The sequence below is a fragment of the Stegodyphus dumicola genome, chromosome 7, assembly GCF_044657685.1.
Source record: "Stegodyphus dumicola isolate Sdum_Otavi_A_Nest chromosome 7, ASM4465768v1".
Lineage (NCBI taxonomy): Eukaryota > Metazoa > Arthropoda > Arachnida > Araneae > Eresidae > Stegodyphus > Stegodyphus dumicola.
Genome location: NC_140774.1, coordinates 60,855,504 through 60,883,409, shown reverse-complemented (window position 1 = coordinate 60,883,409; position 27,906 = coordinate 60,855,504). Strand labels below are relative to the sequence as shown.

General features: G+C 29.8%; 1 protein-coding gene across 7 annotated transcripts in view; it reads right to left on the bottom strand.

The window, feature by feature from the left end:
* LRP1 (LDL receptor protein 1) overlaps positions 1-27,906 on the bottom strand; it is a 627,804-nt gene that overhangs the window by 367,791 nt on the left and 232,107 nt on the right. For all 7 annotated transcript variants that reach the window (XM_085820318.1, XM_085820321.1, XM_085820322.1 and 4 more), the window contains exons 28-33: positions 25,461-25,631; positions 20,533-20,680; positions 14,546-14,642; positions 11,397-11,528; positions 531-631; positions 112-238 (exon numbers count right to left, since the gene is read on the bottom strand). In XM_085820318.1, coding sequence (XP_085676444.1) covers positions 112-238; positions 531-631; positions 11,397-11,528; positions 14,546-14,642; positions 20,533-20,680; positions 25,461-25,631 — 776 coding nt within the window. The remainder of the gene's footprint in view (positions 1-111; positions 239-530; positions 632-11,396; positions 11,529-14,545; positions 14,643-20,532; positions 20,681-25,460; positions 25,632-27,906) is intronic.

The following is a 27,906-nucleotide window of genomic DNA, read 5'->3' as shown; positions in this document are numbered from 1 at the left end:
GAATAAATTTACTTGCATTCATATCGTAAAATAGGGTTAAACAGCACTATAAAATTCACAGTAAATAAGCAATTAAAGATAAAAATGCAGTACTATATGAAAATAGTTTACCAATATCAATTAAAGTTTCAACTGAAGACCCAGATAAATTTGCTCTTTTCACTTCACTTAAGTCAGTATCTGACCAATAAATCTGATGACGTGATGCAACAAAATCAATCTGATTGACTTTCAGTACCTGTAAAATAATAAAGCTAATTGAATGACAAAATGAAATCTATCCAATCTTAATAGCAGGAAATAAATTTTAAAACAAACCCAGAAAGAAAAAAAAAAAAAAAAAAAGGTAAATTTAAAGAAAATAACAGAATTATTCTAAAATACATTAAAAATATTTTTCTAGTTACAGCATGCAGAAAAGATACAACTTTATATACTGAATATACTGAAATACATTATTTATAACCATTTTAAAACAAGTACACATTAGAAATTAAAAGAGTTAATAAGGCAAAATTTTGATTACAAACCTTGGGCACACTGACTGGAGGAATCATATTGTAATATGGCATGGTTAACTCCACACCTCTAATTTCACTTTGTCTTGAAAATAGCAAAACTTTTTCATTTTCTAAAAATAATTATTTAAAAAGTATTAATGGAACATGAAAAGAAACAAAATATCACACCTACCTACACATTTTGCTTATTATTTATTTTTAAGTGGAATAAATTTAAAAAAAAAAAAAAAAAAAATGTGCGCATGAGACAAAAATAAAAAATACAGATGAAAAGCACACATTCAATAACAGATACCTGCTGTTAATTTGTTTACAGAAATCTTACAAATCATAGTTAAAAAATGTGAGCTTAAAAGAGGTTTATATATATATGTGTGTAATATTTTTTATGCACAGTCGTGATAGCAGAGCAGTAAGACAGGACAAGGATGTTGATACCAAACCAAGTTCAGCTAATTACCATCTTTATTTCCAGGCATATTAAAATAATTCTTCGTAGCCAATATATGTTTTATCATAAACAATTACAATAATTTCTTATATATACACAGATTAACAGGACAGTATCATTTTAGAAAGACAAGCAAAGCAGCGTGGATGTTGGTATGGCAGAAGCTAAGAGAAGAAGATGATGCAATTAGCTTACGAGTGGTATTTAGTGGTAGATGCAATAGTAGAGAGAAGTTATGACTGGTTAATTTGAGGTTGTTACATAACATAGAAAGAGCTTGAATTTGGGAGAACAGATGGATTTACAGGGACAGCGCCAAATCTAGAATAGTTAATTTTAGGTCACCAATTATTTTTAAAGCAGCTATCGTATTTTCTTATATCTTACATATATGTATCTGGGTGTTAAATTAAATGGAATAATGTATTACAAAGTGAATCTAAAGCACCTGTGTATGTATATATATAAGGGTTGCCCAAATGAAAAGTGGACAAGTTGAAGAAAAATAATACCTGTATTGTAAATCAAAAGAAATCACAATGGGAGTTGAAACACATGTCCCAGTGTTGCGGCAGCAGCTTGATGCCTTTGCTGTAGAAAGATTGGGGCTGATACCTGAGGAAGTCCTCCACAGCTTCCTTCATTCCATCGTCTAAATGGAAACGTTTCCCCTGTAAGGCTCTCTTAAGTGGCCCAAAGATGTGAAAAGTCACAGTCCGGACTGTACGGGGGGTGCTCCGAAACCTCCCAACGGAATGTGTTTAAGGTCCTCCGGGTTTCCTGGGAGATGTGTGGGCAGCTTTGTTATGCAGAAGGATCACTCCTTGTGTGAGAAGGCCTGGACGTTTTCTTTTTATTGCTTGTCACAGTTTCGTCAGAGCACTGCAATATTGTGCCGAATTGACAGTGCTCCCTTGGGGCAGGAACTCGATTAAAAGCGGTATCCAATAATCGAAGAAAAATGAAAGCATCACTTTCCGTGCAGTTATCATTGCTTTCGATTTCCGTGATGGAGGAGATGAGCTGTGTTTCCATTGCATACTCGTTTTCTTGGATTCAGGTGTGTAGTGGTGGTACCAGGTCTTGTCGCCCACAACGATACGATCCAGAAATGCGAGATTCTCCTCATAACGGATCAAGTGCTGGAGACAGAAGCCCATTCATCGTTTCTGATGATCAAGGGTCAGGTGTTTTCGTACCCATGCCACACACACTTTGCTGTACCCCAGATGTTTGTGGATAATGGTGTTAACTGTTCCTTTACTCAGGTTGAGTTCATGACTGATTTCAAGAGTCATAATCCTTCGACTAGCTTGGACCATTTCATTAGCAGAGGCAATGGAATCATTGGTGATCACTTTGTTTGCTTGGCCCGGTCTCGGCAGATGCAATGTCGTTTGCCGCCCTTCACGGAAACTTTCACACCATTTGTTTACAGCCGTACAACCTAAACAGTGCTCGCCATACACTGTCACCATTCCTCAATAGATGCCCGCATTACGCTCCCCTTTCGCAACCAGAAACCGTACTACTGCGCGTTGTTCTGATCTGGACGCATACATGGATAGCATGACTTTCCTTTCACACAATTTAATCTCCTACAAACAGGTTTCATGGTTAAATGCCGTCTTAGATGCATACATCATACCGCCCTTTATATACTTGTGTAGTGGCTCTGCTATTGATACAATCATTCTGACATTATTGCACGTGTCCACTTTTTATTTCAGCAACCCTTATAATATACATACATATATATATGTGTGTGTGCGTATGGAAGTCAGCCTTGTTTGATTGACTCACCAGTTTTTTCTTTATTCATTTTTATTTTACTAAATTTTCAGTGAATTTTCAGTAAAAAATATTTTGCCTTACTTAAATTTGCAATAACTCTTTCACAGATCTTCATTTTCCCAAATAATCTGGGATTAAAAACCTACAATTTTATAAAGTAAATTATTTTAAGCTTAGCTGCATTAGAACTAGAATTTTACTTTGATTGCCCAAATATCAGTTTGCGCATACACACTCACACACAAATATATGCAATGTTGTAGAAACTGAGGGTATACAAATGAAAATTCATCAATGGAATTTAAATAGTGTTAACAGCAAAGATTGAAGATTTGCTATTAATTTTATTTTATTCTGCATCTCTAGGAAATATGGCTGTTGATTTATTCAATATCCAGAAATTAACAAAAATTTCGCCATGCAACCAGTATAGTGGTTAGCGTCAACTGCCATACTGAAGGGCTCGGGTTTGAATCCCAAAGAAGGTATGGATGTTTGTAAATGTGTAGTTGTCAGTGCAGCATGGCAGCACTCTAAATATGCAGCAAGCCCAAAGTCCTCTCATGTGGTTTGGTGAAAGGAGAGAGGAGTGAGAAACTTTCGGACCCCTCCGCCCCCAGGGCGCTCTTCATCAAACATGGGGGCAGAACTGAGCTAAATCACACTGTCACCTGTAAAGTGCTTAATGATGTTGCCAACGACAGTTGTAATCTTGCACTCCTTGCCATGAGGATTTTCGTCGTCTAGGGTTGATGTTCCTGTCAGACAAGTGAGCATAAATAACAACAACAACAAAAATCTCATCGTCTGGCTGTTTTCAGAAAATTAATCCAGCATGGTGTTTATATTCAAAGTGATGTAATGAATGTTTTCGAGGATTGACTGCTGAATGTTCCAAGGATTGATTGCTGAATGTTCCAAATAATTTCAGAAGTTTGTGTGCAATAAATATTAAATGCTTATTCATAATAGATTACTGTTAATTAGATATTTATTCACAACAGAACTTTATAATTATTTTTTTCCAATCATAATGAATTAATTTATAGTCATTTCAGTGGAAAAAACTTAAATCGTGTTATAGATTTTAAAATTTACATCAAGTGATTTATGAATAAAGTAAGGTTCTTATTAGTGCAGTTAAAACTATATCCTTACCATATACAAAATTGCTAATATTTAATGTCATTTTGAAATTTTGAATATGCAATGCTATTTTCATAAAATATCGGAATTTAAAAATTTAGTGCTAATTTATGAAAATGATTAAAATTTTATGGTATCAAAAGATTTAATTTGTCATAATTATGTTTAATAAAATTAAGTAATGAATTTTAAGATTTGTAATTATTTTATTTAGGAAAGGTGACATAAAATTCTTGCATTAAGAATAATATTTTTAATTATTTAGAAAACCTTATAATTATTTTTAAAATGAGCTAAATGTGAAAAATGAATGGGAAAATTTTGAAAACTTGCAAAGAAAATGAAATAAAAATTGTGTTTGTGAATGTTAATATAGCAAATGTTAAATTTATTTTTACAGTAAATATTATTATAATTCAAAAAATGTGTTCTTGAATATTAATATAAGTTGACAAATATATTGTTATAATGAATACAGGAATATGAAAAATTTAAGAAATTGAATGATTGTGACAGTTTATATGACTAAAGTAATTGAAAAGTAAAATTTCTACAAAAAATTACTTTCCAGTTATATGGTAAATGAATGTTATAATTAATTAATAATTGCATAATGTAGAATTGATAAATAATTTTATGAAAAGATGGAGTGTATTGAGGAAGCACTGGTTCAGAGGTCTGTTTTTACCTCTGTATAACTGTTCCTTTTACTCTCCTCCTATAATATAAACTTTGAAAAGCTCCTACCTTACCAGAGAAAAAAAAAAAAAAAAAAAAAAAAAAAAAAAAAAAAAAAAGGAATGTTTTTATTTATTTTTTATGTATATACTGAAAGGTTCTAGAGCAGTTCACAAAGGCCAGTTACCTTATGTAAGGAACAGAGACCTTCAAGTTATAAGGTATTTTCTTCCTCCTTCCAACACATCTTGAGGGTACAACAGTAGCATACTGGATGTGAATTCGAGAGATCTAGGGTTCAAATCCCTGTCACCCTGCGAGGGCACTGTACATTTTTCATATATCTAGCTTTAATTTTTTTTTTAATATATACAAGTGGGGCTTGAACTAAAGGTGGCGGACAATTATTCATCACCATCGGGATTTGGCAATTGGGTTCCCTAATTTCCAATCACCCTTTAAAAGGGGGAGTATATATGCTATTTTCTTTTTTTTTTTCCAGCACGCCTTCATACTGTAACAGTAGCATACTAATGCATATTCGAGAAGTCCAGGTTCAAGTCCTGGAGAGTAAGTACACTGCACATTTTTCACATCTCCTGCATAGGGAAAAAAAAAAAAAAAAAAAAAAACTAATGCCTTCACAAAGTAACTGCCAGAGCATCCTCCCTTAACCACTGATTAATTAATATATCAGTCAGTTAAAGTGGATATGTCCTGTAGATGGATACATTTGTAACTGTATTATTTTTGAGTTTTGTATAAAATAAGAAAACTAGAAATGTGATAGTAACAGTAAAACCATAATTTCAGAAATATTATTATTATATTTACAGGGTTCATACACATTTCTGCACATGGAAATTAAGTACTTTTAAGGACCATTAATGAAAAAAATTAAGGACCTATGAGCTAATGAGAACTGAATAAATTCAATTAAAAATATTATCTATGCCTGCATTTCACTTTTGTAATACCATCCTAAAAATAAAATAGATCCCTAAGTAGTATGCATTATTACTAAACATGAATTAATTAACATAATTATTAATAAGTTTGAGAATAAAATAAACTTTATGCAATTTCTCAAGTAGCATTAAATATTTTACACTTATAATAGTTGGGCATATTTGAAAGAAGATAAGTGACATTTACGTTTTACTAAAAGCTTTATGTGGATTTTTTTTATGCCTCATTTTGTCACATACTTGGTCAGTCTACTTGGTTTCGTAAATAGCAGGTAAATTTTGTCAAACGGCATAAGTTAAAATAAAAAGTAAGATCATAATCAGCATGATTCATAACCCCAAAAGACTGAATGTTGTCACTGCTGCTGCTAATCTAGAGAGAAACCTGCTGATTCGAACAAACCTGAAAGGCCTGATGTATGCATAGTTGGCAAGTGTTGAAAGTCAGTCAGGCTCTTTTTGATGCAGTTAGTGTTGTAGCTTCGTGTTGAGTTCCAGGGGTTGTAACCCAGTTAATATACTTTAAGATTCCAATAAGCCATTAAAGCACCAGAGGTGATAAGTTGTTTTGTATAATTTTAAATCTCACTAGATGCAAAGAATACATTTTACTTGAATTTCTACATTTTTGTACTTTATCTTCTCACCACAGTGGATTGGATTGAATTGGATTATTTATGGCAAAGCACACGGGGGCTATCTGCCTAAAGAGAGGGATGCCTTCATGGAGTACTTTCTAAGGGAAACTTGCTTGTATGCACGTTACACATGGGGAAAGCCATGAAAATGCCCATGCAGCCAGCTCATTTGCGGGATTCGAACTTCGGACCGAACTACCAGTGTTCAGCGTCTTTACCGCTCGGCCACTGGTGGGCCTGACCACAGTGAGTATTAATGAAATGCAATAACTTGCTTTAATATGAAGAGAAAATTTTTAAGCGTAAGCAGTTAGTTATCAATAATTAAATTAGGTAGGTTAATAACCTCAGTCATTATGGATTTACATGGCCACTATTAAATTTTATTTTTTAACAATATTTGTAAAAAAAGCCCTATCAAGATCAAAATCTAATAAAATTTCACAGTTTAAAATACATGTAATTTATGGAATTGATTCTTAAACGATATTAGGATAACTATACATTAAAAGCTACAAAACATTTATGTTTTGTAACAACAACACTCAACAAAATATTTATCCATCATTTTAATATGAAGCCTTCCCAGACATTTTGGCTACTTTATATCGATTTCCTTCTCTTTAAGCATCTTTTCTAACAATGAGAGATTTGTCTCAATATGAAAAAACCAATGCTCTTGCTAGTTTCTGCGTGCTTTATCTCCTAACTTGTCAACCTCTCCACAATGTACCTATGAGGGTTTATTTGATCTGGTATTAGTTAAATAGTTCAAACCCCTCGACAAACATGAAGCATATTATTGATATGTCTGAAAGTAACTGCAATATCAGACAAAGGTTTAAATAAGCCTCTTATTTAAAAAGAACTTAAAACATAAAGGCATGTTCTGATGCTAACAAAACCGATTACAGCTCACGGTGATGTAATTAAACAAGAACAGTCAAATTCAAACTAAAAATGTGGACTAGTGGTCAAAGATTATACAATTTAGTTTTAATTTAACCCTCTAAACGGCAAGGCCGTATATATACTAGAAATTTTTTTTGTGATATCTGCAAGAATGTATATATACGTGAATATTAAGATATGTCAAAGAAATTCAGGTAATATATCAAAAGTACACAAATCCAGGAATGTAATACCAAGAGAATTTTTACATTATAATCAAAAACATAATTTGTTCTCATAGTAGTTTCGGAAAATTTGTGCTTTCTGAGCGAAAACACTGGCCTCTCAGAGGGTTGGCTCAGTAACTCTATCATATGAGGAAATAGAAATGGGAAATTATAGTAAATCATAAATAATTGGATAATTTATATAATAATAACTGCACATATCTTTGCAGAATAATTTTCTTGTATTTAGTTTCTTTCTTCAACATGTTTCCTTTTCATTTTAGAATTTTTTGATTTAATTAAGGATTTCTGTTATTCTAAAAAACACTAAATGCATTTAGAATGTACAGAAAAAGCGGCTAATTTTATTTCTTTAGTAATATGAATATTCAGAAGAAATATGAAATATATATAATAAACGCCAGTTACAGAATTTTTAGAATTGAATGACACACCGAACAACAAAATCTATAAATGGCAAAACTTTTAGAATTTAGAACTGCCATTGGATGCATTCAGAAAGGCACTAGGCAACAGAATTTAGAATCCACAGAGATTGCATCAAGTGGGAAAATGCCTCGTGCCAGCCATGAGTATGGTGCGTTAAGACATATTAAATTAATCTTTTAAATTGTAAGTTTTCAATTTCTTTATTAATAAAAAAAATTCCTTTCTATAATGCCTGCCCATGTGATAAGATTAGAAGCATTTTTGATATTTTCCATGCTTGTCTCTAGTGAAAAGTAGAGAAATAAAGGGAAGATAAACATATTAAGATTCTAGTATCAGAAGTAAAACATTCAAATATTATGTTTTCATTGTTCTTCCAGACGTTCTCCAAAAAGTAAGAAATTCATTGCGAATTTTCTGTAAAATTTCTATTACGTGTTGATACCATGGAGACATTTTTCACTTTGTCACATATTTCTCAAATTTTCTAGAATCATGGCTCTATAAATCTTGCCTTCAAATCCTTCTAAACTTTCCAAGCTGCAATGTCTAAAATCCTAAAAAAAAAAAAATTTATCCCTACCAATTTAGTAACAGCAAAAGGCCAGAAATAGTTTGGAAAAAAAAAGGGAGGGAAAAAGTGTAAAATTAATTTTATAGAGAAAAACTGATGCATATTCTAACAATTTAAATACTCTGAGACAATTACATGAAAAAAACTCTTACTATGAAAAAATTAAAAAGAAGGCATTTTTAATTAATTACATAGCTAATTTTGCTCTTGCTAAGAGCTGTTTCGTACATTGTGCTTTATAGTATTACACCTTGTTTATTTTTCAGATTCAAAATATTGTATAATAAGTTGCCAGAATGAAACTTTATAATATGACAGCGAAAAAATCAAAATGTTTTTTTAATGTTATTTGTTAAATATAATTTCAATACATTACCATTATTTTAATGAAATTTATCAATGTTATGATGTTTAAATAAAAAATCATCGAAAATTCTCAGATCTCGGAATTAAAAATTTTTGTATAGAAGCTGATATTAAAATCGCCAAAATGTTGATAAGTCGCCAAATTTAGAACTGTTTAATAAAAGAACTCACATCCCAAAAACCGAAAAGTTGTTCAAGAGCTCTTTATTAGAAAAAGACGTATTTTGCTATGCTTATGTTTCACTTCTTGCATAGAACCTCGAATATCCCATCACTCTTATATTAGAAATAGAAACAAATTATAACCCATGAGCCCATTCAAAAGATACATCAGTGAATCGCCAAAAATATTCCTCCAAAATGCTAATTCACACTCAAAATGGCAGTCATAAAAACAGACAGAAATTTCAGATGATTAAAATTAAGGACCTTCTGGTGATTTTGGCCAAAATTAAAGACTTTTAAGGACCAAAAATTGATTCCAAAAAATCTAAGGACTTTGTATTAGCTGAGAAATACTTAACAACAGAGGAGAATCTTGGCTAACAGCGTATGCGGTACCAGAATTGGCGCTGAAGGGGAAAATTATATTATTCTAGAATGAGCATTTTATAAAATTTTTAAGGAAAAGTATAATAATAAAGACTTAAAATTAATTCTGATGATTACCTGAATGTTCTTCTCATAATGTACCCAAAATTGGAAAAATTGGATGACAAATTTCATTTATACGAATTTTTCCCAAAGTTAGGCTTAGCAATGTAAATTGCCCGTCCCCACAGGACGACGCATCCGGTTAACGCACTGTCCCAAGAGAACTCTTGGGTAACAGAGGTGGCCGTCGAAAACGGGTTAAAATGCACAAGAAAGCTGCAAAATGCCCATACACACAGCCTGTTGACTAGGATACAACATCAAGTTGAACTACCTATGTTAAGGCATTTTTACCTAATTGGTCTTGGGCAGCTTTATAATTCATAAAATATTGTTAAATATCATTAAATAAGGATATTACGGTGAGTTCAAATCAGCATATTACAGTTAGTAAAGAAAGTTCTTATTTGAAATTCCCATTAATGAGCTCCAGTGTTTTTCTTTATTATTATTATTATTTCCCCTTAAGTTTCAAGCATATTCAGTAGTATGTGCCTGTTTGCTGTTCCAATAAAATGCTTTTACCTTTCAATGAATTACAAAATAAGTTTAATATTCATCTTTTATGTGAAAGTATTTGCTGATATATTTTTTATGGTAACCCCTGCCACCTGGGCAACAACAGGTATTTCAGTTTTTGTATATACACTTAAAAAGAGATTATCAAATAAACTGGGACAGGTTTAAGCAAATATGTAAGTAGATTCAAAAGGTTCTAACCACACATATAAAAAAAATTACTTCGTAATAAATTCATCTTACACACATATAGTGGAAATAATAAATGAATAAATACAAAAGTCTCTTTACAGAAATTGCACGTATTCTTTATCACTTATTTACTAAATGAACTAGAGAGTTCTGAAATATTTAAAACAGATTTTAATTTATGATTATTATTTTTTTTTTAATGAAAAGTTCTAAATCCTAAAGAAATAAAACAATGCTTGAATCGTGTATACTGATTCCTCTCCTTCCTATTCTACAATTAAAGAAGGGGTAAAATACTTTGAGTCAAAAATCCATAAAATATTATTGTTGCGAAGATTTACTATTGGAAGCATTGATATCAGAAAATACTGCACGTGTTCAGAAGGAAATAATGCTGAGATAACAGCAAGACTGCATCTATCTAAAACAATTGTTTTATGTATTCTAAATAAACATCTTCACATGAAAAAGTCTGATCAAAATGAATATTTTTATTTCTTTCAGCAATTCAAAAACACTGAGGTGGGTGTAGTAACTTGACCACCTGCCTTGCAGCCCAGATTTAGCTTAACGTGACTATTATCTGCTCTTCAAGCTGAAATCTGACACAAAAAAAGATTTATTGATGATGATGAGATGAAGAGAGCAATTATGGAAAATTTTGAGGACAAACTTGCTCATTAAGCTGCATGAAAAGTACATTGAGATACAAGGAAATCATATTGAAAAATAAACTATTAAAATTTTCTCCACTTCTTTTAGAAGTTTATCAGGACAGAAATTTTTTTATCTACATGTGTGCACAATAATGCTAAATAATATATATATATATATATATAAAATAAACCTCATAATTTTTCATGCTGATTATTTTCAAAACCTCATAAAGCTTTATTTTTCAGCTCATACTCACATATTTTAGTTAAATGATATAAAATGCACTCTTCAATTTTGATTCTTCTTTATTAAAATCTATAGCTATATGAGTTAGCATAAAGAAATGCCACATCTTATTGCCATACTGCAAACTTGTTAAATAGCGTTGCAGAATTTTCAGATACCCTGTATTTATACTTCTCATAATCATGTTTTGAAACCAGGATGTACTATACAATACAATTATTTAAAAGAATAATATTTCATACAAATTAATCAAATTTTATTTTTAAAGTAAATTACAATTGCCAGAGATAAAAATAAGAATTATACTAAGACATATTATATAATTAAAATACCAAGTAGAACAAAACTTTACACCACGCATGTTCAGTATTAAAAAATGGAAGCATGCATTTGCTAAAAACACATTAATAATAATAATACTTACTATAACATGTTTTCTTGTCAGAGGCCAAACTCATTAAGTGAGGACAATCACATGTGCGGGTGTTGTTGAAACTTAACAGGCAGAGATGAGAACAGCCTCCATTATCTTTTTCACATGGATTTGACCCATTACCTGAAATTCATTAGAAAATAGTTAATTAAAACTTCATAAATTGCTAAAATTTCCAAAGACTTAAAATTTTTATTGTTTTAAAACTATGACATAACCATATTTTGTATAGACACTTTCTTTTCATTTGCTTAAATGTTACTAGAAAATTTTGCTAGTTCAAATAGTTCTTTAAAAACACTTATGGAGTATTATTTGCTTCTGGTATACAATTGAAAAGTCTAATTATAATCCTTTTCTAATTTACCTAATACTGTAACTCATTACGCATAGAAGATATTTGACAACTTGTAAAATCTCTTGCTCAGCATTTGTGAGCCATAATTGCACAGAAAAGTGGACATATTAACCAAGTACTAATGAAAAGCTAATCCAGTACAAATAGCAACTGATTACAATAATTAAAAGAATATCACAGAATTTCCTTGATTTTAGAAATCTGCAAAACTTTATTTTTTGTACAGTTCCTTCTAAGTTGATTTACAAAATTACAAGAATTTAAAAAATAGAATTTTTCATTTAATGAATGATTTTGCTATTACAGCCATCATAAAGTATTTTCTATTTGAAAGTTTTAAACATATTAAACGTAGAATGTATTTAAGTGCAGAATAATTAAAATAAATAACAAAGAAGTATTTCAAAATTAAATAAAAACAGTAATTGCTTTGTAATTTAGAAATAACTGCACTTCCAGCATATTAACATATTAGAAAAAATTGTATGATAAAATTTAATCAGATCAATTAAAAAATTTAGATTTAAGAGTAATATATGTTATGTCTTAAAAACAGAATAAATTAAAAAATAAATCTACTTTTAGTGCAATTTATTATTTTGCTAATTATTATGAGGATTTGTTTCTAATTTAAACTGAAAGCTTTTTTCCTCAACTTCCATTTTATTACATTCAGGGGGGGGGAAGAATTATCAACTATATGATAACAGCCATAATTTTTTAAATAAATATTTGAAATGAAAAATAGTTAAATGATTTATTTTTATATACTGAAGACAATTCTAGTCAGATATCAGATGAAATCATTTATTAATACTTCAGGGTAAACTTATTACTAATATTCAGCAAATTTGCACAATTCAATCACAATTCAACAATTCAAATGACTCTCTGGAAGTTGCTTTATATTTTTTTGATGCGTGCAGATAATGCCATTTGAGATAATCTAATGTAAACAAGGATAAGCATAATATTCTGTAATGTAACACTGTTGTGATCTCTTGCTTCATTTTTGATGGTCAGGTTTTAATCCTATCTTTTGACCTCACAGGAAAATGATGAATAAGTTAAAAATCAAAAATAATGAACAGAATATAAATTTTTATAAAGATTATCTACATCATATTTCACTACAAAGTAAATTAATACCTGCTATACCTATTAAGAACATAAAATGTTCTGTTCAGGACATTGATGGACGAATACACATGCAATCAACTGTTATTAATAATAAATATAAAATAAAGAAATTAGGATGCCAAATCAAATATTAGGTGATGGAGCATAGAAAACTGATAGTCGTAGATAACGTATAATATGGAGAGATTAAATGTTATAATTTAAGATGCAGCAATAACATCTAATTCCATTAAGACTAATTTTGATTTATGAGAAAGAATTTAATCTTTTTAGGTTATAAAAGAATATAATCAGACAACAACTACGCATGTACTCAATAAAATATTTGACATTTCCTATGCATGGATTTTGCTGACTCAAAGCTCGTTAAAATCTATGCAAAAATAACAAGTACCAATAAAATTACTCCTGAATAACTTTTGATTACTCTTGGAATACTTCAGTATAAATAAGGAAAATTATAAGATAAAAGTTATTTTTGCATTATGATTTCATGTGATATTTGATTTAGCATCCCATTTTGGTCGAGACTTTTTTTTTTTTATTATTATTATTATTATTATTATTATTATTATTATTATTATTATTATTTATTTATTTAAACGAGTAGCAAATCCACTATTTGAAAGCAGAGGACTTACAAAATTTTTCTCCTAAAAATTTTTATTCATTTCTGAGTTTAAGTAAATAGACTACTTTCATAAGTAACTGGAATTAGATTGATTTATAAATTTGCCACCTATTTAAATTACAATGTTTAAAAATATTTACAGCTTTAATGGCATGGAATAAAGATTAAAATAAAAGACAATTACTTCATACATATAACAATGCATTAATGAATATGTGTAATTATTTTGGTTATATGATCATAGACAACAATTAACACATTATTTAAGGTGCAAAATGCCCACACCCTAAAACAAACTAACAAAAATAATAAACTAATAAATCTACATTAAAACAATAAACTTAAAAATATTTTAGATCCTTTGGAAGCCACTGGCCTATGCTATGATAAAAGTAAAAACTGCCATAATATAAACCAGAACTATTTTTATTTAACATAAATATAAAATAATGGAACTAGTAACACTGAATATATTAGCTTTATTGATTCTTCTAAGATTTCACCAAATTATTTCTAATTAATTTACAAGTAACACATTTTTTCATAAGAAGACAACTACAATGCATCTCTTCTAATTTTAAGCATTGTTTTTTAAACCAACTAATGAAATTAATCCACAAAAAATATACAAATTATATTTTCCATCAATTCTAAATCTATTATTTTTTCTAAGTAATCTGTCCTGTTCCTTTTAATGTAAACATTTCAATCATTCTTAAATAAACTAGGCCTAAAACATTTCTATGATTTCAGAGTTTCTGTATTTGTAATTTCTTTATGTAAAAAAAAAAAAAAAAAAAAAAAACTGTATTCTCAAATTCATAATGAAAGTTCAAAAAATCAAACAACTACATACATCATCACAGTACATCCCATTTAATTAATTTAAGAAAATACTTCTAAAATTCAACAAATGAAAATTTCTAATATCACAGATGCAATAAATAAAGTAAATAACAATTAATTAAAAAATATAAAGCTCTTTAAAAAACCTCTAGGTTCAAAACATACCTCTAGGTTGTCGGGCAGGATGATAGATTATAATATCAAAAGGTTGAGTAATAGCACGTTGTACTACTCGAACATCTGTACCATTCCATTTGTTGGCCTACAAAATACAAGAAGAAGTAGTAAAAAGTATTTTTTGTTTTTTCCTAGACTGCTAAGTAAGCCCCCCAACAAAGTGCCTTCTAAAAAGTTTTTTAAAATGTTTTTAATTACGGCAAAAAATTAAATCACACCAAATTAATTCTTTTTGGTTAATAAATATGATTGCAATATTTTCTAGTTTTTTCTGATGTATTAGAGTTTTTAAACAGGAAGAATAAAGTTCAACGCAAATTAAATATTTAAAGTGAAAAAAAAAAGAGAGAGATAACATAACAAAGCTTGATTATTCAGCCACAGTTAAAAACAAAAATCTTACTTATTAAACTTTACTTAACTTATGCTCACAATAATACTAATAAAACTTTGTGCTCCTAACCTCATAATCATGCAATGTTTAATGATTTAAAACAGCAATACAAGACATTATTAAATTTTGTCAAATACATACATTAAAAATAACAATTATACTTTTTATGTTAAAGAATCAATAACAGTTTTTATGAAGATATAACAATCAGCATATTTACAATACATTAAAAATAGCATGGTAACTAGGCTTATAAGTAGGTAACAAACATTGCAAAAGTGAATTTTAATTGAAACAACTAAAAACATAATAAAAAACAGAAATTTTATTTAACACATTGAGCACCACGTCAACCATCTGTGGCTGACACTAGACTTTCCATTTAGGTCGCGTCGACAGATGCTGGCTGACAGCGTGCAACATGATATACAACTATAAAATTTACACTGTTTTATGGAATTACAGAAAATTTATTTAAAATTTACTTAATTCTGATTCATTACAGGACTAATGGATTTCATTGAAACACAGTAAATATAAAAACGGTTCTCCATTACAGCTATTACAAAATGTGACAACTCTCTTAGTCTTTTTCCTGGCCATTACTCTACCAGCTTCTGTTGCATTTTTATCAGAACATAATTTACGATATTTCTGTACTTCAGAGGCTTTTCCCAGTTTTCTTTGGAGTTTATGTTGTTGTTTTTTAGATATTCTTGCATTTCTGTTCGATGGAATGTCCTCTTTTTTTACAACTTGTAGTGCTAATTCTTTCCGCAATTCAGTAATGCTAATTTTCTGCTTCATAATATCTTTGTACAGAATGTAACTATTTACAATCCTAGTATTTAGTAACAATTCGAAGGCTAGTTTTCGATACCATTTCATGGTCCTACGTAACAGATTGCTGTAGGCATTCATTTGGTTGGATAAGTCAACAGCTGCTTTTTGTGTGTTGCAGTCTACTATAATTTGTGGCTAAACTATCTTCTACTGTGATAAGAATCACTGGCCCTAAAATACCAGCGCTTTTAAGCAGCATGCGTGGCCTGAATGGAATTGCCTCAGAAATATGCATGGCACTCAGCTTGTTAAAAAATTGGCTCAATGAAAAACCTTTAGATGCAATTTTATACAGTACTTAAATATTCAAAAGCTATCAAATTACTTAAAATAATGAACCCAATTTATCTATATTAGATACAATACACTCAAAAATATGCATCACAATATATTTATTGTATTAAGTATTTTAAATATAATCCCAAGTAGCACATGATGTTGCAAAGTGGTCGTGGTAACTTTTACGATGTCTTTACAACGATGCAACAATACAAAATATTTGCTGTTGCATCTTGGCAATTTGACGACATCGCTGAAACGTCATGATATGACCGCTTTTAGACGTGGTCGTTTTAGCAAATTTTTCATAATTCATCAGCGTTATTTTTAGAATGAAAAGAGACTATATCTACCCTTTCAAGAATCTGAAGGCATAAGATTTACTTTGCAATGTTTCATTACTTTATTTCATCTAAACATACTAATCTAAGGTAGATTCATCTAATGAAATATAAAATTAATAAAAATACTTTTGAATTATTAAATTTAATTAGTACTAAAATATGCGATAAATTATTCTTTAAAATTTTGTTAAAATAATTAATACTTGAAATATTTATTTATAAATATTATAGCAAAATATTTTAAAATGAAACTAATCTATAAAGTAAGTTATTTAGTTATGAATTTTATATATTTAAGAAAAATCATACTTCCGAAATCAATACAAATCACATATTAGCAATTATTTCAATGGCTTTATTTAATATTTAATATATTAATATGATGAGCCCGATAAATATTTTTTGTAAATACAGTCAAAAGTCGTTAATCCGGACTCATCTGGACTTCGGCGATTTCGGATTATCGATTTTTCCGGATTATAGTTCATCAGTTTAAATCTGGTAAGATGGCATGCAGAAATTATAAAATTAAAAATATGATACCGTAATTTATGAAATAAAGAACAATTATGATCTAAAGGGTATCAAAATTTACAAAAAAAATATTTATTTGTTTACTTTATTAAACATTTCTTTCAATGTAAGTTGTTTAAGTTGCTACGTTTTATATGATAATACTTTCTCTTTAATTCTATAAACAGACATAATTTCTTGTTCAGTTACAAAGTTCCACTGTTCAAGTCCTATAATTGCTGTGTTGAGAATACCGACTAATTTGTCATAATTTGTCAATCGAAATTTTTTTGTTTTCAATAACCTCTGTGTCACTTTCTTCACTATTGGAAGCAAATTATAATGATGAGGAATTTGATTTAAATCATATCCAAGACGGAATACATTGAGATGAAAAACTACATTTAGTAAGGAATTATAAGCCATATAAAATGAAAACATATGCCCTGAAGATAAGGATAGTGCGAACAGATCAACTTCCAATTCATTGCGCGCCGTGGCGTTGAAAACATCTGCCCTGAAGATAAGGATAGTGCTGACAGATCAGCTTCAAATTAATTGTGACGCATGCGCATGCGCAGAAAGTTTGTAGCTTTGAGGTCCGGATTATAGATCATTCCGGATTATGGGTGTCCAAATTAACGACTTTTGACTGTATAACCTTGTGAACATTGTTTGTAATTCTATTCAGTTGAAATAATTCTTCTAAGTGATTTAAAAAAGATTCTAGTAAATTATCAGAAGAACCATCAAAAGGTTTAATGCAATTGTATAACTCGCTGAAAAGTTTCAGTGAAACGCTGTTCAACTGATTGACATTCCATGTGTTTAATTTACTGGATGATTATATAAATGAATATCTGAGCTCGAGGCTTGTGCGCTTTTGGCTAGCAGCCAAATTCGAACACGTTAGTTAACTGCGCAATAAATTTCAGACTCCATCTTATTTTCAGGAGTGTTTTCTTCACGGTTTTGCAATTCATCGTCGTAATTAAATATTGGAGAGCTTCAATACAGAAAGAGAACAATGCACAAGAATATAGTCATGGCAGTTTATTTTGAATTGAGGAGAAATCATCGATTTAGTGCTGAATTTCTGCTTATTTTGTTTGTGAATATCTGCTCTACAAGACTATTTAGACACCAAAAATTTGAATTTTGGATGCATCGTTTAAAGAAAATATCAGTTGCAGCGTGCTAAAATCATCCGTACACTGTGAAATAGTGTTATGTTTTGATGTTTTATGTGTTACCAGTGATTAAAAATATATGGTGGTTTTCTCCAATCCTTCAGTGACCCCAGCAGTGCAATATTTGGATACACGGACTAGTGATTCGGTTATAACATCTTATGTGCTATATCATATATCATTCATATTAATCGATTATTGTGTTGGTGCTCAGAATTAATTCATATAAAACCAAAAATAACATACAAAGTTAAGGCATTTTCTGATTTTGCTGAAGATGCAATCAATGCTGAAGCAAGAACAATTCAAGCTGTTATGGTATGCTCATTAGTTTCAAATACAAAAAAAGTATTGGACTGGTACCAGTACTTAATATGACTGCTGAAGATGAATTACAGTAGGCAATAACAAGAACCAATACATTAAAATTAATAATATTGCGCATTCTATAGTATGCAGAAAAGGTTAATGATTTTAAAGTGTTTGAAATGTATGATCGAAAAAATAGTGTTAAGGAAACATTAGCATTACTATGAAATATTGTAATCTATAATTATGTGATATTTTATTGTGTAATATTAGAAAACACTGAATATTTTTTATTGATTGCAAATTGCAGTTTTATTACTTTTCATTTGGTATCTATTCTTCCGAACACTGTGTAATTTGCGTTTTTTTAAAAATTGCCCTTATTGTATGTTTATTAGATTATCTCAATAAATGAACGTTGGAAATTGGGTTTTATTTTTCCATCGTGTGCTATTTAACATACTTAGCTTACTAACATATACTATATTATTTAAATTATTTCTGTACAGTAACAAAAGGAAAGTTATTGATTATAAAAAGTTCATGAAATAATCATTGTAATTCATCACTATTCTAAAATGTAGAAACTAAAAATAAGTAAATACATTAACATACGATTGAAAGAATGCCTAATGTGTGGCATTCTTTCAATCATATGTTAATGATATGATTGAATGGTGTTAAGAAAATCATATGATATGAATGGTGTTAAGAAACATCAATATTACTAGTAAATACTGCAATCCATAATTATTGCACTTTTAATTGCTTACTATTTAAAAAACACAAATAATTTTTTATTAATTGGAAATTTTAGTTCTGTTACCTTCCTTCTGCTATTTACACTTTCAAATACTCCTAGTTCATGTTTTTTCTTAAATAGTGTTATCATGTATGTTGTTTGTTAGGTTATTATTTCATTTTAGATATGAATAAGGGAATTTTTTTGGGGGGTGGGGGTATTAGCTTTAGGTACATTTTTGTATGAAATATTTTTGATCACATTTATTAACTACTTTATACAGTGTTTCATTTGCATATCTTGAAGATATAGTAGTTAATGGTTATATTTTTGACTTTAAAACGCAACTAAATTAATGCTTGAGTTCGGGTAAAATACTGATTAAGGTACCTTAAAATTGCCTCCTAATTTATCATGATAGGGGCAATTTTCAATGTCTCTGAGATTTAAGAGAAATAAATGTGATAATGTTGTTATCAGAAACGCTCTTTTTTTTTTTAACCACATATATATCTTTACTTTTATTTATGCCTGATTGAGTTTTATTTACTTAAAACCTACTATTAATGTTATATATTTATATTAACCACTTTTATAATTACTCTCACTGAAAAAAAATGATGAAATCTTAAATAACCGTAACTTTAAATAACTTAAAAAAACTTAAAACTTAATTGTTATAAACTTTTTAAATAGCTTAAATTCGAAGTTATTTTTAAAATATAGTTACTGAAAATAATTAAGGTTATTATTAATTATGCATATTTAGTCTAAAGAGAAATTTAAAAACTATAGTTTAAAGTACTAAAAATAATTAAGGCTATTATTAATTATACATATTTAGTCTAAAGAGAAAAAGCTGTATTATCTTCTGGTTTTCAGGAAATTATAAAATATTTAAACTTTAGATAAATACAAGGAATACAAAATTTTAAAAAAGAAGGAAAATATATTAATTATTAAGCTCATTTTTCTGCATAAATCAATATGTAACACAAGGACACAATAACAACATTTTCACAACTGTTGCAAAAAGGTGGAATTTTGCAAACATTTAGGCATCTTTAAGATGCGATACGATGCTTTCACAACCAAAATATCACCTGCGAAAGACGCAATAATGACATCTATGCGACAAAAACCTCATCTGCAAAGATGTAATAAAGACGTTCTTGCAATGGTTGCAAAACAGTGGATGTTCGCAGACATCTGGGTGTCTTAATGACGACATATTGATTTGTTTTTGCAACGACATCCGCAACGAGTTTGCGATGTCATTACGACGCTTTTGCGCTACTCGGGATACATGTAAAACTATGACAGAGATACTTTCAAATAATCTATTAATTGCCTACACTTACTCTCAATACAGAATTTGTTCTCCAGTCCGTCCAATAGACATAATTGCTGAATAATGCAATACTAAAAGGATGGGAAAGACTTTCATGGCTCCGCAGCACTTCTCTATGATCATCACCATCATATGTAATTGTATGAATTGAATCTGATCTGCAGAAATAAAAGAAGTAAGAATAATAACTCATTAAAATTACAATCATAACAAATAAGAAGTAACAAATAGCTCAAAGCATATTTAAATAACTGTTAATACAGTAAATTGTATAATATAGTTTATACAATTTACTGTATTAACAGTTATTTAAATATGTTTCAGTTTCTGCTATTAAGATCACCAAACTTAAAAACATGCATCATTTTGAGCTAGCTATTTATATACAGTACAAAGCAGTTTTCAACCCAACACAACAATCAAGCTTATATGTACATCTACAAATATTTACATAAACCTATACCATTTTACTAAACTTTAGAAAGTATAAACTTAGTATAGCTTTAGAAAGTTAGTATAGCTTTAGTATAGTAAAAAAGTATTTAGTATAGAAACTTAGTATAGCTTTAGTATAGTAAAAACTTAGCTTTAGAAATTCTGAGCTGGAGAGCTATTCTGAAACTTATCTATGCATATAAATCTTAATCATGATAAAACAATTAGGCATTCCTTGTGTCAATAATCATACTAACATTGAAGCAGTTCATTATATCAGCGATTACAATAACAACTATAGACCTGTCTTTCAGAGCTTAACATTTTAGTTGTTAGAAAAAACTAAAGAGCTTTCTTTTATATGAAACATATATGATTTACTGACAACATATAACCAACAAATAATTTGTTTTAATAACTGCCAATATGTATTTATAGGTATGATTAAGAATTCCAATAAGATGAGATTACACACTAAGCTCTTTAACTAGTTCCAATCGACACCACCAAATTTATACATAGTAATACAAAAAACTTCTAAATTATGAGTTACTATCACACATCACATAACATCTAGCTTTGAAGTCTAATTATTTTTTACTTTTGTACTATATTACAAAAGGTAGCCCAGCATATGAAACATTAAAAATCTACACACACACACAAAAAAAAAAAAAAAAAGAAAAAAAAAGAAAAAAAAAAAAAAAGAAAAGAAAGAAAGAAAGGAAGAAGAAGAAGAGTGATACTAACTAATCCAGAAGTTGTTATTCCTTATGTGAGTGAAGTCTAGAAAGATCAATTACAGAATGGAGGGGGAAAAAAAATATTACATCTCAAATTCTTGACTTACAAGCACTAAAAGCATATTTACTACATATTTAAAAGAATTTCTAATATTATATTGGATATCTATCAAAACATATGAAATGAAAATTCTGCACAGTCACAATTTTCAGATTCAAAGATTTAATTCTCAATCGTGAGATATGTCCATTAATTAAGACACAATAACACGCCGAATAAATACTAATTCAGACGTCAAACAACAAAAATCAGCGTTATACCTACAAAATTTTCACAGGACTAGTTTCGATGGTTTTACCGAACCATCATCTTCAGCTGCAAAAACCGCAAATGAACAAGATAGGAAATAATGATTAGATAAGATAAGAAAGCCTGGACAAGAATAAGCGAGTGGCGCCATCTGTTGGCGAAACCAGAACTAAAACATAATTTCTCTAAAAGCCGAAGGCAAATTTGGATTGGAATTAGGATCGTTAGCTAGAACAGAAAGATTTTTATGAATGTGAAATGCCTCTAGAAAATCCAGTTCTCCAATGGAAGATGTTTTTTGAATAATTTTGGCAGCAGAAAAATTGAAAGTGTGATTTTCGGACCAACAATGTTGAGCAACAGAAGACTTCTGTGTTTCCTTTTTTCTAACATATGCCTCATGTTCTTTGACGCGAAATTTTAAGGCTCTCTTAGTTTGGCCAATGTAAATTAAACCACACTGGCAAGGAATCCTATAAATACCCCAGGAATTCATATCCGGAATGGGGTCCTTGAGTATAGAAGTTGGAATTTTATTGATGGGAGAATAAACAACCTGAAAGTTAAATTTCTGCAAAATATGTGCAACTTTATAGCTAATTGATGGAAAGAAGGGAATGACAACAGAATTTTTATAATCTCCTAAAATAAGAGTGTGGCTTTTAGTGTGTTCAGATGAGAATTTTTTAACTGCTTGATTAATAATGTTGGGTGAAAAGCCCCTGTCAATAGCTATTGCTTTTAAATAATTTAGTTCTTCATCAAGGGCTAGTTTGGAGGAGCAAACTTGAAGAGCACGGAAAACGTTGTTTAGTCGGATGACATGATTTAAAGTGTGGTGGAAGGTTTTTGATTAGATTTGATTTGAATAAAATTGGGGATAAATTTTTTACATTTACATTTAAGTAAAAAGTCAAGATGATTCAGGAATTTTTGCCGTTTCAGGCGTAATTTAGTGAAACGATTAACGGATGAAGGCATAAATGCAAAAATCAAACTAAATTCCTTCGAGTAGCGTTTCAAGAATTCTGTTAAATTGCAAGCTTGCCTTACTTCGGTCCGTGATAAGGGATACACGTCAACAATTGTCCAAAATTGAACATGAACTCTATAAGCTTCATCTGGAACTCGCTAAATCATATCCAAAATTCACTGCCCATGAACAAAAGTCTTGGTCTAGAATGGAGAATGCAGTTAACCGTCATAAAAACACCCTTGCAGTTAAATTCGAAAAACTTCTTTTACAGTCTTCCAGTTCAAGTAGTTCAAAAAATCTTCCCATTGTAAACATCAAGCCAATAGTTAATATTTCTAATGTTAGTCTTTCAGAAGAACAAGAGAGAATTCTAAAATATAATTTTAACTTCTCACAAACCTGTAAACCCTCGATTCCAATGATTTTGGCTCCTATCGAAAAAGCTTTCAAGTTCAGTAAAGTTTCAGATTCACAGAAAGAAATGATTAGGCATCTTATCGCTCATAATGTGAAATTCAATAATAAACCTTTGAAACCAAATCTAACTGCGAGAGAAAGAGCTACAATGCGCGAAATTCACTCTAACCCGGATATTATCATTTCAAAGCCCGACAAAGGTGGCCAGATAGACGTCATGGATAAGAACACTTACATCGATGGTGTCAATAAACTCTTAAACGAAGGACCATATAATCCGATCCCTAAAGATCCTTCACCTTCGGACTTATCCAAAATAAAAACTGCGATCAAATCTTCGCAAATCATTTCAAGCAACTTAAAACATTCGCTTATCCCATCTGTTGCGAATTGTGCCAGATAATATGCTCTTCCCAAAATTCATAAAAGTGGTATTCCTTTCCGCCCTATTGTATCAAATTTAGGTACTGCCTCGTATCCTTTAGCTAAATATTTAGTTTCTAGATTTTCCACTCTATTAGACAATAACATTTACACCATAAAAAATTCAATAGAGTTTGTAAAAAAGGTTAAAAACATTTCTCCTAGTAATTTACTCATGGTTTCTTTTGATGTAAAATCATTATTCACCAATGTCCTAGTGGAGGCTGCATTAAGATGTCTAGAAACCAGACTTCGCGAATTTCATTTCTCTTGCATCGAAATTGAGGAGCTAATTTCTCTCACTCAACTCTGTTTGAAACAAACACATTTTGTTTTCCAAAATAAATATTACAAACAAACTGAGGGATTAGCCATGGGAAGCCCCCTCAGTCCCATCCTGGCTGATATCTACATGCATTATTATGAATCAAAATTGTTTGAAACTTTAAACTTCCCGGCATGGTTCCGCTACGTAAACGATACTTTTACCCTGTTTGAAGGTAATAAAGATGATTTAAATAAAGTTCTTTCAACAATGAATTCTATTGATCCTGCTATTCAGTTCACTTTTGAACTTGACACTTGCAATTCTCTTCCGTTTCTCGACATTCTGGTCACACGTAACACATCCAACTTCAGTACTACAGTTTACCGTAAACCTTCATCGGTTTGCCTTCCACCACACTTTAAATCATGTCATCCGACAAAACAAAAGTTAGCTTCATTTTATTCCTACGTTTTCCGTGCTCTTCAAGTTTGCTCCTCCAAACTAGCCCTTGATGAAGAACTAAATTATTTAAAAGCAATAGCTATTGACAGGGGCTTTTCACCCAACATTATTAATCAAGCAGTTAAAAAATTCTCATCTGAACACACTAAAAGCCACACTCTTATTTTAGGAGATTATAAAAATTCTGTTGTCATTCCCTTCTTTCCATCAATTAGCTATAAAGTTGCACATATTTTGCAGAAATTTAACTTTCAGGTTGTTTATTCTCCCATCAATAAAATTCCAACTTCTATACTCAAGGACCCCATTCCGGATATGAATTCCTGGGGTATTTATAGGATTCCTTGCCAGTGTGGTTTAATTTACATTGGCCAAACTAAGAGAGCCTTAAAATTTCGCGTCAAAGAACATGAGGCATATGTTAGAAAAAAGGAAACACAGAAGTCTTCTGTTGCTCAACATTGTTGGTCCGAAAATCACACTTTCAATTTTTCTGCTGCCAAAATTATTCAAAAAACATCTTCCATTGGAGAACTGGATTTTCTAGAGGCATTTCACATTCATAAAAATCTTTCTGTTCTAGTTAACGATCCTAATTCCAATCCAAATTTGCCTTCGGCTTTTAGAGAAATTATGTTTTAGTTTTGGTTTCGCCAACAGATGGCGCCACTTGCTTATTCTTGTCCAGGCTTTCTTATCTTATCTAATCATTATTTCCTATCTTGTTCATTTGCGGTTTTTGCAGCTGAAGATGATGGTTCGGTAAAACCATCGAAACTAGTCCTGTGAAAATTTTGTAGGTATAACGCTGATTTTTGTTGTTTGACTTCTGAATTAATATGTCCATTATTTTGCAATTCATTACAAATCAGAGCAAAAAGCAATTTAATGAAGCAAAAATAACCTTGCATCAATCCAGTAGACCCTCAATGCCACATAATCTAGTGTCAATCCATTAGGCCATGCACCATCTGTTATATCATCTACTCGGCAGATTACTGAACGACCTTCACCACTCATGGATGCACGCTCAATTCGTGGAGCAGAGGTATCCCAGTCTGTCCAAAATAACATCCTTAAAAAACAAATAAACAGAGATAATCAGAAGATTTGCTTTAATGTAAAATACTTTATTGGCTTAAAAAATGAATTAAAACAAATCTATATTACAACACGAAGTATAGTTACTCTGAAATTTTGAAAAAAATTACCGTAAAACCTCACAACTCATACTTAAAGAAAAATTTTCATGCAAAATGTACTTCCCTCATTTTTCTACACTTTTAAACAGATTACAGAACATAATGCCAAATATTCTGTTGCTTAGACCAATAATACATATATGTGTGTGTGATGAAATAATTTTGTTTGCTACAGTAGATTTGATATTAGATGAGTGCTTGACTAGTGAGGACTCTGTTATAAATGTGACTAGTAATTAACTGCAGTCATGAGTAGATTGAAAATAGAAGATTACTGAAATTTTGATTACATAGTATAAGATACCGGAAGTTTTAAAGAATTACAAAATTACTAGATAATACAAACATATTTTTACTTCTTGTTGACTACTCTCATGGCACATTAAAATGGGGAAACAATCTGCACCCCACAATTTTGATGATGATGCCTTACATTTTTAACAGAAACAGCCAAGTAAGAGACGTCCCTTAGGTAGCAAGTGTAGGCAAAAGAAGAGAGCACAAAGTTGGATTGCCATGGCATTTTTAGCAAGATTTTTCATTAATTTGATTGGCTAAGATTTATGCATGGTGCAGAAAGTTAAAACGGCATAATGCAGAATTTGTTTTCAGGTATGACTCAGTATCACAAAAAAGTTATTTAGAATAGAAAGGGAGAAGGGCCTAAAGTAAAAGCAGGAATTAAGGGGAATTTGCAGTTATATATTTTTTTATTTTAAATATATATTGTTTAAATAACAGAGGAAATTATATTATTTATCAGATAATATTCTGACAAAGATAAACTTAAATTCCATTATAAAGCATTTGATTGACACTCATATAAAATTAATTTCTAAGAATTTAATTATTCTTACCAGATAAATAAATTTCCAAGCCATTTAAATCTTTTTTAGAACTTTTTTCTTTGTATATCTTTACATATTAAAACTCATAACAGTCATACATTAATGAAAACCATTTTTACCTTGAACAATATAAACTAAAAAGCAGTAATAAATCATAATAAAATACAAAAATATTCACTTTATTACATAATTTACATAACACTTATCCCAAAAAGTCCTTATGCAGCTTTCATTTGCATAACTATTGATCACAGACACACACTTCCAGTTACAAATGAATTTTAAATGTTTCACGTTAGAGCAACTTAAAATTTAAAATATAAATGCAGAAAAATTACAAAATCTATCATTTTATACAGTTCCCCAGTATACAGATGTTCAGTTAATAGTTAGTTATTCTTGCATGAACATGTAAAAGAAAAAAAAGCTGCATCACTATATGACTAAATTTGACCTAATTATTTAATTTCAAAGTATGGAGTGTTTTTATTATTATTATTATTATTATTATTATTATTATTATTATTATTATTATTATTTTCACTCTCAGAGAGTCATCTTTCCTCCTCCCCCTTCTTCCCTTCAGCAGTCAGTTAAAAAATAATTCGAGGTTGATTTTCTTTGCAATTTCATTCAATAATATTTCTTTTAATGTACTAGCATGTAACATTTTTCAGTTTCTAATTTTGTAGAATTTTGTATTTTTCCTGATTGATTCTTTCATTTTCAGAACTATTTTGAAATAGATTCCCATCATTCATATCCTTTGCTAAAAGATCAGATCTGCTTATTGAAAAAATTATCTCAAAATTTAAAATTAAATAGTACACTCCTTATTTTTTCATATAGGAGTAAAGCTTTCCATATTTTATTTTTTAGAATGAGAATGAACATTTATTAATAGTAACTATATGCAATACATGCATACAAATTTTGATTTTTGTAAAATATTTATCTAATAATATATATGTAATATATTATTAAATAGTCTAATAATGTTGTAAATATCTAATAATATATTCTTTGTATAAAACATATCATTTGTATAACAAATTAGATTTTTATAAATTAATTTTATAAATTAGATTTTTATAAATTATAAATTATTTATAAATTATTCATTATTTTCTTTTTTGCTTGCCCATTTTTATTTTAAAAACCTCAAATGAATATTTGCCTCATTTAAAACCTTTTGTGACTGGAAGTTTACAACTAATAATCAAGAGAATAAAGGATTCTGCAAAGGACTTTTATGGACATGATGCATATGTCATTTATTATGCAGTTATAACAAACTCAG